At 42.5% G+C, this 15,637-nt stretch overlaps 1 protein-coding gene and 1 long non-coding RNA gene across 7 annotated transcripts in view; one reads left to right on the forward strand and one right to left on the reverse strand.

Moving 5' to 3' along the window:
• Positions 1-14,620, reverse strand: part of PLEKHG7 (pleckstrin homology and RhoGEF domain containing G7) — an 84,878-nt gene extending 70,258 nt beyond the window's left edge. Inside the window, exons 1-3 of the mRNA XM_061205530.1 lie at positions 14,545-14,620; positions 9,216-9,964; positions 8,688-8,710 (exon numbers count right to left, since the gene is read on the reverse strand). Coding sequence (XP_061061513.1) covers positions 8,688-8,710; positions 9,216-9,935 — 743 coding nt within the window. The 5' untranslated portion in view covers positions 9,936-9,964; positions 14,545-14,620. The remainder of the gene's footprint in view (positions 1-8,687; positions 8,711-9,215; positions 9,965-14,544) is intronic.
• LOC133100991 (uncharacterized) overlaps positions 13,639-15,637 on the forward strand; it is a 495,678-nt gene continuing 493,679 nt past the window's right edge. For all 6 annotated transcript variants that reach the window (XR_009702570.1, XR_009702569.1, XR_009702571.1 and 3 more), the window contains exon 1: positions 13,639-13,775. This is a non-coding gene — a long non-coding RNA (uncharacterized LOC133100991). The remainder of the gene's footprint in view (positions 13,776-15,637) is intronic.

Here is a 15,637-nt window from a genome sequence, read left to right on the forward strand (position 1 = left end):
GACTTTTAATCTCCCTCCCCCAAACAAAATGGTATGTGCATGGGGTCATGGCATCCTGTGTGAAGAGGGTGGGGAAGAGAATTTTTTGGTACCTAATTTCCTCAGAGGGAGATTACACTAAGGAATGAGCTGATAATAACTGCAAAATGTTTGGGGTGTGGCTGGCAGGCCATTGTCACTGTGTAACTACAGTATAGCTTCTTGCTATCCTTTATTTGTTTGAAAAAGCACACTAAACAAACATTCATGGGAAACACTTTTTTTTTTGGTTTTTGGTTCAATGCTTGGCTATTCTGGTTCTTTGTTTCAGGACAAAATTCTGGACCCAGGAGGTTGTATAACTAATGGGGTGCCTGACCCAGACTTCGCAGCCCTCTCTGGCTTGCCAGCCACCCCACTCCCCCCACAAACCCAAACACAACCACACTTCCACTAACCCTGAGTTGCGCTGCCCCAGGCCGGTCAGATCTGAAGGGACTAGTCCCATGGTTGCCGGAATAATCTTGTCTCCTTTCTGGTACCAGAATTTCTCCTTATTCTGTCTTCCGCTGAAGATCCGAAGGTCCGAAGGCGTGGGCTGGGACGGCAACAATTTAGAGAATCCAGAGAATGCGCCCCCTCAGCTGAGCAGGCCACACACTCATGCGTCACACTCAGGAATGAGCTTGTGCTCACGTGTTGGTGCCAGAAAAGTTTCTGGCGGGGGGAAATGTGTCCCCCAGTAGACCTCAAATACATACACTTTGTAAAGAATAGATTGGTCACGGTGAATATTATTCTAACTTAAAACCAGCTGGCACTTCCTGAGCATCGGCTCTCACTAGACATTCTGTTAAGAGCTTTACATGCATTATCATATTGATTTTCACAAGTACTCTATGAAGTGGAAATTACTGTTCTCATTATAGAGCTGAGGAAACTGAAGCTTAGAAGGACAGGAACTCACTTAAGGTCTCATTGTTAGTGAACAACAGAGCAAGAATTCAATTCAAATACCCAAGTCTGACTCCAAAAAGACTTGTAAATGGAAGGAGAGAAAAAGATACTACAAACCATTTCAAAGCACTAAGCGTTTTTTAAAATTGATATAATGGTGGTTATTACTTTAGATAAAAGAGGGTGTGTAGTGGGTTGAACGGAAACCCCTGCCCCCCCCCCCCCGCCCCAATGTATGTCCATCTCTTCACTCCTGGAGCCTGTGAATGTGATCTTATTTGTAAAAGGAGTCTTTGCAGATGTAATTAAATAAAAGATCTCGAGATGAAGTTATTTTGGATTATCTGAGTGGGCTCTAAATCCCATGACCTGCGTATTTATAAGAGATACTTAGAGAGGAGACACAAATAGGAGAGAAGGCCACGTGAAGACAGAGGCAGAGATTAAAGTCACACGGCCATAGCCCAGGAACGCCTGCATGAAGAAGCAAGGAAAGGTCCTCCCCTACAGCTTTGAGAGGGAGGGTGGCTCTGCTGACACCCTGATTTTGAACTTGTGGCTCCCAGAATTCTCAGAGCATAAATTTCTGTTGTTTTTAAGCCACCAGTTAGTGGTAATTTATTACGACAGCCACAGGAGATGAGTGAAGGGGTCAATGCAATTGAATGGCAAGGGCACCTGACTTAGGACTGCAATTCCCAACTCTGACCCTCATTACATGTGACCTTGGCATGTCGCTTCCCAGGGCCTCAGTTTCCTTATGTGGAAAGCAACTTTGAGTGAGACCCTTTCCATCCCTCATGATCTATGAATCGAGGGTTTAGGTTTGCTCTTATCTTCCCCGCCAGTGGGTGGGGCAGTAATTATGTGATGACCTTTATCTTGGCAGAAATGTTTGAAGATGAATAATTAAAGCTCCTCCTTCAGAAATATGACAAATATATCATTTGCATTTTTTTAAAAAAAGATTCCTTGGGTTTAACATACACACACCACACTATGTATAAGATAAATAACCAGCAAGGACCTACTGTACAGCACAGGGAACTCTACTCTATATTCTGTGATAACCTATACGAGAAGAGAATCTGAAAAAGGATGAATATATGTATATGTATAACTGAATCACTTTGCTGTACACCTGAAACTAACAAAATATTGTAAACCAACTATACTCCAATAAAATTAAAAAATAAAAAAAATTGCAAGTAAAAAAAAAAAGATTCCTTCTGTGCAGGGGGCTTAAGCCAAGGACTACTGGGCTCTAATTCCCAGGTGCAAATTTTAAAGAAAAATAACAAAGATACTAGAGAATATGGGGAGGGAGGTTTGCAACTGCCCTATAGCGATATGTGTCTTAATGGAGTAAAAATCTTATTGAAGGTACTAGTGTTTGGATAAGGCACAGCCTTATCCTTCCCCTCTGCTGTGAATGTTGCCCAATGGTTTTTTTTTTACCTTAATAAAAAGTACAGTTGAGTTTTTTATTCTAATATTTTTTCAATTTCACTGCTGTAGACTGACAATAGTAAGATAACCCAATGGTTTTTTATCAGGCAAGCTTATCAGGCCTCATTCCTTGTCTGATAGTGAAATTCATGGTAAATGTACCTTTTCCAGCAGGCAGTTTTCCAGCAATTGTGTGACTAAAGAAAGGAGGTGTTCTATTTTAGGAACCATAGTGTTCTACCCTATGGTAGAGATATAGTGCAAATGGGAATGCTTGCTTATAACTGAGTTGATTATACAGGAAGAGCCAATTAAGAATCAGTAACAATCTTTAAAAAAAATACCTTTTAAGAAATAATCAACAGAGAAATGACAACTCAACTGCCACTTTATGGAACTGTAGCTTTCTTGGTTAAATCTGGGAAATATTTTTTCATTATGAGTCTCACAAGATTGTTAGGAACTTTCCTTTGATTATAATTGCCCATTTTCTACCAAAATGTTCCATTTGCTGAAAATCCAACGGAGAAGGGAGGATGAATGGGGAGCCTCTAGCTTACTGTCCAAGGTCTGGCACAGAGCGGATACTTCATGAATGTGGAGTGAACAAATGGGACCCATCCCGACACAGTTTGAACACAGAAACAGAGACAGTCTTTGGAGTTCCAACTGCATGGAAAACACACCATGCTGTGACATCTTGGGCTCAATCAGTAATGGTTATTAAACACACACGTGTTCAGAGCACCAGGGTAGCTGCTGATACTGGTAACTTTCTAGAACTCTCGCCGTCTTTCGAGGCTACTGCCTTTTCTGGGCAAGAGTCAAAATACTACCCAGTGGGATCAAACCATACTTGTACAAATCCCCAACAACCCAACTACACTCAAAGAGATGAACACAAAACAGCTTAGGAAGATGGGGGAGGTTGAAAAGAGCTAGAGAGAGAGAAACAAATAGCTGGAGGAGAAAATTTCCAAAAAGGGATCATACAATTTCCCCTACCAGGCTTGACCTAACCTAACTAACCAACAAATGCACTTCCTTTTTTCTTCCTTACACTTTCATTGAACATCTACTATGTGCCGGGTAGTGTTCGAGACACTAGGGATACAGCAATGAACAAAACAGGCACAACTCCTGCTGTCATGGAGTTTACATTCTGGGGGAGCTGATGCCAGTGCAAGAATAACACATGGTTCCTGATGTGAAAGGAAGGTGCCAGTTCCCACTCTAGCCTCCAGCCATGCCCGGATCAAGAAGGCTTCCCTGATGCCCTGAGGCAATGCAGTCTCCTCTTCCGACTAATTAACAGTATTCATGTATCTCATCACAAGGGAAAAAACTGTAACTATGTGCGGTGATGGATGTTAACTAAACTTATTGTGGTGATCATTTTGCAATATATACATATTTCAGATCATTATGCTGTACACCTTAAACTTATATAATGTTCTAAGTCAATTATATCTCAATACAATTGGAGGAAAAAAAGAAAGCAACACAATAAAATATGATACTATGGAGGGCTGAGATTTAAATAAAGCAAGCAAACAAACAAACAAAATAACCAATATGCCATCTATTAATCATTAGTTAGTAACTTTCTAATAAGCTTTTAAGCTCAACAGCTGAGACAGGGCCTTCTACCCCTATGGCGTTACTTAGAGTTTACAGACAGTGCTAGCTACACAACAGGTTTTAGGTAAAAGTCTGGGGAGGATTTAACATTGTATTGAATCTAACATTTAGACACATTAGATGAGCTTCCTGTTATCGATCATTTCACTCTGAGGTCAGAATATCTTAGAAAGAATAAGTCAGTGACTTGCATACAGGAAGTGCTAAATGAATGAATGAATGAATGATGGTTTCTTAAAAAAAGGTAATATTTAAGTTACACGATTTATCATATCAAAAGCCTATTGGATGGGTACTACTGTTGACCCTTGAACAACACAGGTTTGAACTGAGGAGGTCCACTTATATGCAGATTTTTTTTTCATGAAATACTACAGTACTACACCATCCGTGGTTGGTTGAATCCACTGGTTACTGAACCTTAGATAAGGAAGGCAGACCGTAAAGTTATATGCAAATTTCTGACTGCACAGAGGGTCAGCATCCTTAACCCCTGTGCTGTTGAAGGGTCAACTGTATTTGTATCTCCACTTCACAGATGAAGACTCTGAGGTTTTGAGTTGTTCACAGCCTTGCCCAAGGTCACGCTGCCAGAGAAGTAGAGATAGAATTCAAACCCAGGGAGTTTGATTCCAGTAATTCTAACACCATGCCATGCTGCAACCCCCCACCCCAACCCCCCAGGGTAACTCCAGATAAATCTGGCTTTGGGAAGCGCTTTACTGGCATTCAGTGTTTTTGTCTGGTCTCTTTCTTGTCATTTTGTTTTCATGTTTTGGATGTATTTAGGTTTTCTTTCCTATTTCTTTTGAGCACTGGAAGGTTAGTCTGTTCTCATAGATGTAATAGTATGTACATTTCCTTTCTCAGTTTCAGGGCTGACTAAAAAGTTAGGTGAGACAGTTTTCTGTGATTATCGATTTTAAGGGGTGCCAGGAAGGTGTCCCTGCCCACAAAATCCCCCCACTCGCTTCCTGATGTTTAAAATTCCACTAACATGGCTTCATTGCTTGGCTTCAAGTCATGTCCTGTGTTAACATTCAAATACATCGGGGACAGATAAGTAACACTGTAAGCCAGGCAGCCTGCCTGTCATCCTTCCACCCATCCTTTCCTTCAGTAAGTATTCTGGAGACAGACTCTAGCTGAGTAATAGCTGCTGAGATGAAGGGTAAATAAGTGGTCTCTGCCCTCAGGAAGATCTTGTTTCTGAAAGGAGACGGATGTGAAAGAAATACAGTACAGTGTTTTAGATACTATGATGGAGTCATTTATGAGGTGTAGGGAAACCCAAAGGGGATAAATACACTGCTCTACTTGGAAAGATGAGTGTAGATATGCCTTAAGCCTGAAGTCCTTCACACTTTACTAAGAATGAATTGTAAAGACTGTTTTCCAGGAGGCACAGTACGGTGATAGGAGAAAAAAGTTTAGAGTGAGTGTGAATTCACTGGAATGTTATATATAGGCAGAGGGAACAACAATAAGAAAAAAAGTCCACAAAGAAAAACCTGGAATCAAAGTCAACACTGAGCTGATTTCAGAAATGAGAGGAGATTGGGCCCTTCTCACTTATATAAGCCTGCCCAATTGTCAGGCCATGTGTTAAAACACTATATTAAAAGAAAAATTTTTGCAAAAGGGCTGCAAGGAAAAAAAAAAGTTGCTGTGATTGACTGACAGCCACAAAGGCAAGCATTTCTTAACTGAACATACCAGGGTCAGCAAACCTTCTCTATAAAGTGCCAGAGAGTAAATATTTTAGGCTTTGTGAGCCATATGGTCCCTGTAGTGGCTACTCAATTCTGTGGTTGCAGTGCGAAAGCAGCCACGGACCGTATTTAAATGAATAGACGTGGCTGTGTTCCAACACAACTTTATTTACAAAAACAGGTAGTGGGCCGAATTTGGGCCATAGCCTATAGTCTGCTAGCCCCTGGTTTATACCATCTCATAGGCATATTAAAGGCCTAAATTAAATAAGTTTAAGTATGTTTTAAATAAAGTTTAAATAAGTTTTTGAGGTGAGACCCCCCCAGCTCCTCAATGGACATCAGGGCCTCATGCAGAGCCCGTTACCTTACACTATCTGACTATAAGGCCTGGGAAGTAGCCACCAGAGCCCTTTGAACAAATGACTGCTGAAAAGACTGCAGTGACAGGAAGAAGAGAGAGAGAGGAAGCAAAAGACAGGCAGACAGAGGATCTTTGTGCCAAAGACGGTTAGCTGTTTACCAAAAATTCATGCTTCTGGTGAACTTTTGATTAAAAAAGTATAGATTGAGTGGTCTGCGGCTGATGCAAAATTATTCTTTTTAGCAGTAATGCATGAATGTTTATTAAACATATTGTTTATAGTTACTTAGCCTTTCATTTATTCATTCAACAAACATTGCCTACTACATGCCAAGTATTGTACTAAGTCCTGAAAAAAACAATACTGGATAATTCAGGGTCATTACCAGATACCAAGATGTCTAAATTACTTCCCCTCTGATTCCCTGTTGTGATTTTCTGTAACCTTCCACTATTTTGTAGTATGTGATTGTGACACACTGAACCTCACAGAGCTTTTTAAGGCCTCAAGCCCTCTGACCAAGTTTTCCCTTTGCATCTTTTAAGACTATTTCTGTTATTGCCTCACAAAGATTCTGCAGGTCAATAAAAATCACCTGTATGCCATCTTTTGCAAATAGCTTGGTGTGTCCCATCAGTTAGCCTTTATATCTGCTAACTCCATCTTACACACAAAGCTGGACAGACTTTACCTGCTCTAGGAAGCATTCCTTGATTAAAGACTCTCAGATATATATATCTCCACGATGCTTTCTCTAGTCAACTATCCACTCAAAATATCCACTCAGATGTTCCATAGGTCCTCAAATTGAACATGTTCAAACTTACACCCCACCTACCCATATCCCCTTCTCCCCTCCAAGGTTACCTAGATCAGAGAATGGAACCATTTGCCACCTAACAGTGGAAGCCATAAGCTCGGAAGTCCTTCTTGACAACTTCCTTCCCCTCTCCCCTGGTGGTCTACTATTCACAAAGTCTAGGTGATGGTATCTCCTAAATATCTCTTGAACCGAGATACTTCCTTCTAACTCCACTGCCTTCATCAGAGCCTAACCTACCAACCTCTCATACCTGAATATTCTAATTGTTCTGCTGGAATCCACTCTCATCTAACTCTCATGTCTACCCTGTATCCATATGATCATATCAATCCATTCAGTGGTTTCACACTGCTCTTAGGGTAAAGAACAAAATTCCTAAACACCCTATTAGACTCTGCATGATTGACTCTAAACAACATCATCTTTTTCTGACACTACTCTCTTTTTCACTTTCTCTGACACATCTGAATTAGGTGTCATTTTAGAGCTTTATTCTGGTTCACACCTGTGGAAGATTTCCATTAAAGGCCCCTTTCTTCACCAACCCTTGCATCCAAACACTTTGCCATATAATACTTAAGTGTTCTCCCACTGTTGGTGACACACAATTTCCTGCCCTTGAGTTCAGCCACGTGACTTGCTTTGGCCTGTAGAATTAGACAAGGTACAGAGCCCAGGGTCCAAGAGGCCTTGCATGTTTCCATTTATCCTCTTGAACCTCTCCCCTCACCACAAGAACATGCCCCGGGTAGAAATCTGGTTCCATGCAAAGGATGAGGGACATGTGGAGCGAACTACCTAGCTGAGCCCAGCCTGGATCAACTGATCCTCAACAGACACACAGATTTATAAGAAACAATACCTGGTTGTTGTTTTAAGCCACTGAGGTTTGGGGTGGTTTGTTATGTAGCAATAGCTAGCTGATATACTAACACAATACTTTGTATTTGCCTATGGCTTTGTAAATATCCTCTACCTTAGCTGACATTTAGGTCAACTAGGGTTAAAAATAAAAGACTGCATAGATGGATCTCATCCTTCCTACTATGAACAGCAAACTTGCTTGAGGATTGAGGTCCAGTAATAAAATAGCTAATTTCCTGAGGATTCCTCCATGACTTTCCAAATGAACTGAGGGCTTTCCCACCAATCCTACAAATTGGGTGGATGTAATTGGGCTTGGATCTTTCCCTTACTGCCACAGAAGCTCTTCATCCCTGAAAGAAATGGCAAATCCACTGCCACAGCTGGGGGACCAAGCTGAAAGTTCAGAGCTGGTTTCTGAAGTGACACAATCTACCTGCAATCTAGATAAAAGCACAGTCTGTCATAACAGGCATTTTAAAGGTCATCCTAGATTTAAACAGCACATCTTGTTCCTTTTATCCTTGTCCTCTGAATTTCTGTTTGAAAAGTTGTTGAATGTTTCTGGCCTTTACACTCTCTTCCTGACAAAACCTATTATTGGTGGATGTTAATTAAGCCACAGGACCAAGTCATTGACAATTCAAAATGAAAACCATGATCACCTGTGGCTGTCATACCCTGCCCCAAAAGCCACAGCAAAATGCTGGGCGCTTAAAGGAGACTCTTGAAATTAAGACTCTTTCACCCATAACATGAAGAGTGACTTCAGGGATGTAAAACAAAGTGGCCTGATTAATACACCATCAGGTTTGCTATGTCAGAACAGAAGTAAAAGACGTAAAAGTAAACAGTCAACAGACTTCATAGCACTAGACAAAATAAAGACACACATACCTGGACTGATGCAATTCTTCTCTCTGAAATAAATTTTAAAAATACATGTTTTAGTCTTGCTCAAACCCACCCAAAATTCCAAAGCAGACATCTTGAAGGGAGAGGTCATTAGCTTTCCTAGCTAAAATGTTTTGGATTTTTGTTTTCGGGGGAGAAGGTTAGAACATTAGAAATTTGAGTAGTTTGCTCTTTCTGCCCTTTTAAACCAGCCACGCCAGGTGGTCTTCACATAGCGTGGATTTGCAAGAGGGCCACCTTTACTATCTAACGACTGACAATCTCTAGCCTGGGTCCTTTCTTAAAGTGCCTTCAAGTATACTGAAGAAGAAAGTGAGCTCGACCTCCACGCTCCTTCCGCAAACTGCTGCACCCCTTTTACTTGACAGCCAACTGTCCTAAAGACTGTGTGTCCCCCCAGCCGTCTACCGACACAGCACCCCACTCCGCGACCAGGCAATATGGCAACCTGGAGACCTACTATGCTTTGCATCCACCAAATGAGAGGCAGGAGGCTTAGAACTGTGTTACCTGAGGCCTGGGGAGCGGTGCGGCGCGGCTGGGTGCTGGCTGGCCTCCACTCCGTGGAAGGGAGGCCTGAGGAAGCGACCCCTCGTTGAGGGGCTGAAGCACGGGAAGGGCAAACTCATCACTGGGCGCCATTTGGAGCTCAAACGAGTCGGCTGCGTTGAGTGCCGTTTCGGGGTCCGGAGGCAATCTTGAGTGGAGTCTCAGGGGCCACAGGGAGTGCAAAGACTCCTCTGGGCTTCCAAATAGCCCGTTGGAAAGGCGATGCGGGGAGCCGGAAGGCTCCTTGCGGCTGCCCCAGGTGGGCCCCTCCAAGGCCGCCTGCTGAGGCGGCGCATGCGCAGTGCCGTGCGCAGGCCCACGCACACTCCCGCCGCTGCGGCCCTTTAACTTCCTCAATGTGGGCGAGGTGGACGCGCGGCCCGGGGCTTGCCGGTCAAAGTGGAGAAGTTTCCCCTGGTTCTGACAGTGCTTCTTGGACAGGCTTTCCAGGGGGGGTCGAGGAGAGGACCCGCAGTCTGGGGGCTGCACCTCTGGGAAGGATAGCTCCGTCTTCTCCACGCCGCTAAGAGGCCCGGTTGCTGGAAGCTTCCAGGGGACGCCGTCAGAGTTGCTGTTCTCCCGACCACACTGAGGTTGTTCCGTTTCCGCCTTCAGGTGCCTCCCTTCCTCAGGTGTGTCTTCGTCCTTTTCCAGAGGATAACTGCAAGCAGGTGGCTGCATCTTTAACGAGGACGAGCAGAGTGCGGAATCTGTTGCAAACAAGGAGACGGAGGTGAGAAAAAAGGTGTCTGAAATTTCACATAAAAACTTCTAATTCACCAGAGCAGATAGGGAATGCCCAGTTAACGTTAGTATCTGTTATGTTTTGTAGATAATTAACATAAGTGAGTCCAGTCTTCCCGCCTAAATTGTTTACGTATTGAAATTTGTTTATGTTACCGAATTTAGTCGTTTGGACCTTGCTCTGTGGCTCGACGGGGGAGAGTTCTTTTTTCCATTGGGGTTCGAGTAGGTGAATACTAAACCCAAGCGGAGATGGACACAGTGCAAGCTTTACTTAGTGGCCAAAGAATGGAGAAGTGGGAACCGCGTTCGCAGACCAACCTCTCGCCGATATGGCGAGAGTGATTTAAAGAGTAAAGACAAAGGGAGGAGGAGTGAGGCTAATTATGGGGAGGCTTATGCGTTAGTCTACCAGGAAGGGGCAGGGCTTTTTCCGAGGGAGTGGGGTGCCACCCCCTTTTTATCCTTTTTTTGTCCTTAATGTCTGGTCCTGGCCGCCGGTAGGTGTGTCACATAATATGTTAATATAGTAAAATCAATGTATAATGAGACTTAGGATCTGTTGGGCGTCAGATTCATGCCATCTTAGTCCCAGCTGGTTTCATGTGTTTTCTTCGTTCGTAGCTTTCTTTCTTATCTCTGGACCCTTTAACTTAAAGATTTGTGTTCACTCCTGCTAAAGGTGGGGTGGGGGGCATTTGGCAGGTTTTGAGCAAGGACACTCCTGCCAACTGTGGAGGTTGATGGGTTTTGATCAAAGACCTGGAGCAGCTCTGGCAACATTTACTGGTTACTTAATATCCCTTCCAGTTCAAACAAAAAAGCTTTTAAAAACCTTGGTGATCTAAGAGATTTCTTGGAAGCCACAAAGCTCATCACCTTTTGATTATTCCATTTTAAGAGAATCAAATATACATTCAATTTCCCTTACATTCTGCATTTATATATGTATGAATATGTGTGTATGTGCTTTGGAGTAGTCCAGGGATATAAGGATGAGAGAACAAGAAAAATGAGACCCCCTTCCCTCAAGGTTTAAATTACAGAATGAGACATAATTTCAAAGATAGTGATGCAATGTATTTGGCAAAAGATATTTTAGATTTTCTCCATCCCCGTGTTCTGGAAAAATAACTCACCAGTTTGAAAAGAAAAACCGAGATGTCACGCAGATGCTCTGCTTCTCGTGATTAGAGGTGCTCTCTATGATTCACTAATGCAGATTACCTCCCAATTAAGCTCTTCTCGTGTTCAAGTAAATCTGATTCTACCATGGTGTAAATATGTTCATGGTGACGTGGAAATGACTTACTTCTATTCTGTTATTTTGTAGTTTTACATTTGAAGAAGGTAGTTGCCTGTGGGAAAGCATCAATCCTTATCCATCTTATCAACTATTGCATAAGAGGCAACTCCTGATTATTTACAGATCTGGTGTGGGACTGTGGAGCAAATAATAACCATCTTGCCTTGCCATGGGCAACGTGGGAGGCGGTTTCAGGCTGTACATGGCTTGTTGGTGGATGGAACATAGTTGACCACATATTCTGAGATCTCCAATAATAACTGCAGCAAGTCTATAATTCTTTTTTTTTTTGGCCGTGCTGTGCAGCTTGTGGGATCTCAGTTCCCCGACCAGGGATTGAACCCAGGTCACAGCAGTGAAAGCCCAGAATCCTAACCACTAGACCACCAGGGAACTCTCAGCAAGTCTATAATTCTAAAGCAATCTGTAACCCTTCAGGAATGGACACATTGGGACTGCCCAATTTTAAGGATAGCTAGTAATTTACTCTTTTAGTGCTGTATAATTTTAATTTCACTGAAAACACTTTTTAGAACTTTTTCTACTATGTATTATTTACATCCTCAATTTGATAATAGAGAATACTGACCACCGGAAAATTCTTGATGACCTGTCCTCCTATGTTGTGACTCATGAGACTAGATGACATACAATATTATGACTGTTTATTGTAGTTCCATGGAGACTAATTGTTACAGGTTTTTTATAGCATATGATTATTTACCCCATACGAAATAGCCTCACACTGATGTACTCCCTAGTTTTTAGTCATTACTTCTCCTTATAGTTCTGTACTTGCCTATGGCAGATACTTTGTTTCCTTTAATTTGTTTCTTCTAATCTGTTTCAGGAGTATAAGTCCAATAACCCTGTGTCAAGAGAATTAATAGACTCTTAGGTTTATTCTTATCAGTAAAGGGGAGGAGCCCAACATCATGATATTGTCATGACAATTCTGTGAGATTGATTTGGGGGACTCTGTGTTCTCTTATGTTTACTCCCTGGCTCTCATCTGGTTTAAAGCCAAGTGAAACTAAAAGGTACTGGATTTTAGATTGGAGAGTTGTTTAAGGAACTACTTAGATACCAACAAAAGTCAGTTCGACTCTTACTACAAAAGAAATCTGAAATTCTTAATGCTGGGTTTGCTTTAATATTTTGAGCCGAGGACTCAAATGTTACAGGACTTCACATATAGAACAAAAATGTATGAGGTACCCTTATTTTGGGGGTGAGGGGAGACAGTAATACCTGCTAGGAAACTTATATTTTAGTTAAGGTGAGGTTGAACTGGTTTTGATTTTAGATTGGTAATTTCTGGCTGATACCAGCTTCACAGGAGAAGATTGAAAAGACCCATTTTGACCACTGATGAAAACAGGTGTATTAGGTCTCTTTTCAGGTCCTTTACTGGAGGGCCAGTTCCTCATTCTCCCAACAAACAAATGCCTGAGCTGAGAACTGGAGTTCCAGGTACTTCCAACACACATACACACCCAGGGGACTTTATTCCGTTCCCCTTCATAGCATTGTCCAAGTTCTAGGCAGCAGCATGGTTAAAGGAGTTCAGTATGTTTACCCAGGCACTTGCATAATAGTTCTTTCAGAATTCTTAGTCCTTGGGTTTCCCCTCTGTTCTTGTGCCTTCTTTCTCCTCCTTAGAGGGGTTAGGACGCTGCTTCAGATTTCCTTTCTAGTTGTCCTGACATAGGGTGTGGCAGTCTGTAGGTGGTTATTATACCCAATGGGACTTAAGGGTTGTTAAGTATTGTTTACTGGCCAGTGTCTCATATATTGGAACCAAGGCAGTAGTTAGTAACTGCTGACATGACTCACTGCAGAACTGGAGAAACTTTAACTACAGCGGAGCTCTGGGAGGCCGTTTGCTGAGAAGGGGAGCCCAAGCTCTAGAATTAACGATCTGCTTGCTTTCTTTGCCTCACCAGCTAGCCCTGTGACCTGGGATAATCCACTCCCCCTCTGTCAGCCTCCAGGCCACACTTATGAAAGGATATTAAAGTCCCTCCCTCACAAGCTCCTTGCAGGGATAATGGCTGAGGCTCCTGGGAGGCCCTCCCTAAATGATTATCCCCGCGGATCTGGTAGGAAGCCAAAAGTTAACAGAAGAGTTCAGGCTAACTCTTCTCCTTTATGTTCTCTAAAAGACTAAATCAATAAATGCTCATTATAAAGTAAATCCACCAGGCTTTGACCTCCCAAGCTTTAAGAAGCCAGCAGCCACCACCCACTCTGTTAGGGGAAGCAATCTCAGTGTACTCGAAATTAAACCACACACATTAATGATTCACCCATTCTACTTAGACCTGACGGAGACCAGCAAGACAGGACCAAGAGAAGCTGGTAGCAACAGGATCTGACCAAATGAAAAGTGCAAGAGGGAAACCCAGATAGCAGCTGAACAGCCTCTAATACCTGCAAGATGGTCTGCTTCTGAAGGTGACATTGTCCAGGTGGGTCCTGACCAGGGAATCAGGAGAACCACACAGCGAGCTGCCAGGCAAGGGTTTGGAAGAACAAGTTCCACACCTGTAACAATGAACCCTCCTGGCCGAGCACAGGCACACTTGATGGGAGCTGAAATGAGGAACTGGCCTCTCCCCTCCTTAGAGACTTTTCTAGTTATTTGTTTATGAAAAAGCCTAAGGGGAAGCAAGTTCAGAATCTAAGACCGCCTAAGAAAAAGTCAGGTGATTTGTTTCTATTGAACAGTGACTGATCTAATACAGAAATGATGCAGGTGTGGCTTTTTACTTCCCCTTCAGGTGCTCAGTGATCATCACTGATAGTTCAGTGAGACAGTTCTAGGTTTCTTATCTGTTTATTTTCTCCAAAGTTCTGAGAAGTCATTCCTTACAGCCTTACTTTGCTTACATCGTAAAACATTTTGTGTGGATCTACTTACTTAGTGGAATGTTTTGATAAGCATTGAGTAATAGAGAAAATGATCATTGCACTTGGGAACACATTTGTGAGCATTAATTTTCAAGTAGTTAAAAGGCAGATGGAAAGGCATTTGTATCTACCGGCATTCTCATTAGAGCAGTACCCCAGAGAACCTTTTGTTTGGTGTCTAGGTGGAGATACGGCATACATTCCCAAGAATGTACGCAGTCTTAAAAGATATTTCTGCAGACTCTTTACAAAAACAAATTCAAACGAATTATAATTCAGTCTAATTTACTGAAGTTGTCATTGTTTAGAATCATTACAGATACTTACTGTGAAGGTTTCTTTAGGTCAGTGGTTCTCAAAGTGGGGTCCCTGGGTCAAAAGCATCAGCATCACTTGCGAACTTGTTTGAAAGGCGAGTTCTTGCCCCTTCCCACCTCCTGCATCAGAATCTCTGAGGGTGGGGCCCACAGTCTACATTTTAACAAGCCCTCCCTGTGATTCTTACACGTGTTAAAACCTTGAGAGCTGCTGCCTTAGGGGGAAGAAAGGTCTAATTTATAGATGTTAGCTTTGTGATAACCCTTGCATTAGTCTTTAATCCTCTCATGTTGGTCTTATTAGAACATCATTTACTTAGAACTTTGAAAAATGACTCGACCTTCTCCCTTTACCACCATTGTCACTGTCACTGCCAAACCCGAAACGCAGTATCAAGGGCATTTCTCTATTTTGCCAGCATGGAGCCAGCATAAAATAGTCTGAGCTCCTGCCAAAGCTGTCTGGAAATGAATTGTTTCACTTTAGGAAGAAAGAAAAATGAATAAAGTATTTTAGCTTTTGGTTTGTGGAAACGAAGGTCGTACTTCATCTGCGAGTCCCCTCACACACACAAGATTGTAAAACCACCGTCTCTCCTGGGGGATAATGATAATGGGATATCTGACACCCATCCAAAAATTTCCAACCTCTGGTTGTATCTTAAATAAGAAAATTCAGAGTGTACAGAAAGGTCACAAAGGATTATCAGGAAAAAAAATAGTGCAACCTCTAAAGAGTAAAAGGGACAGGGAAGCATTGGATAGGGAAGGGATACCATGATGGAAAGGCGATCCTGGGGGTCAGCTTCTCCTTCAGGACCTGGGGCAACTCCTTGAAACAAAGGTGGCCCTTTATCTCTAAGTGTGACACACAGATGTTCTCTCCAGTACTTCGGAGGGGGCAGCTTTTTTTATGTTTTTGCCTTCTCCTTACTTGATCGTGGTAAGTCTTCATTGGGGAGAAAACCACTTGGGATGTGCCCCTTACAAAGTCTAAAGCCTGACAAGCTCTTTTTGTATCATGAATACCTAGATCTGAGGCTGCAAGCTGTGGAATTCTGACTGGCCTTCCAGCTTTTATTTTTAAATTAATTTTTTTAAAT

This window comes from Eubalaena glacialis, chromosome 11 (genome assembly GCF_028564815.1).
Source record: "Eubalaena glacialis isolate mEubGla1 chromosome 11, mEubGla1.1.hap2.+ XY, whole genome shotgun sequence".
Lineage (NCBI taxonomy): Eukaryota > Metazoa > Chordata > Mammalia > Artiodactyla > Balaenidae > Eubalaena > Eubalaena glacialis.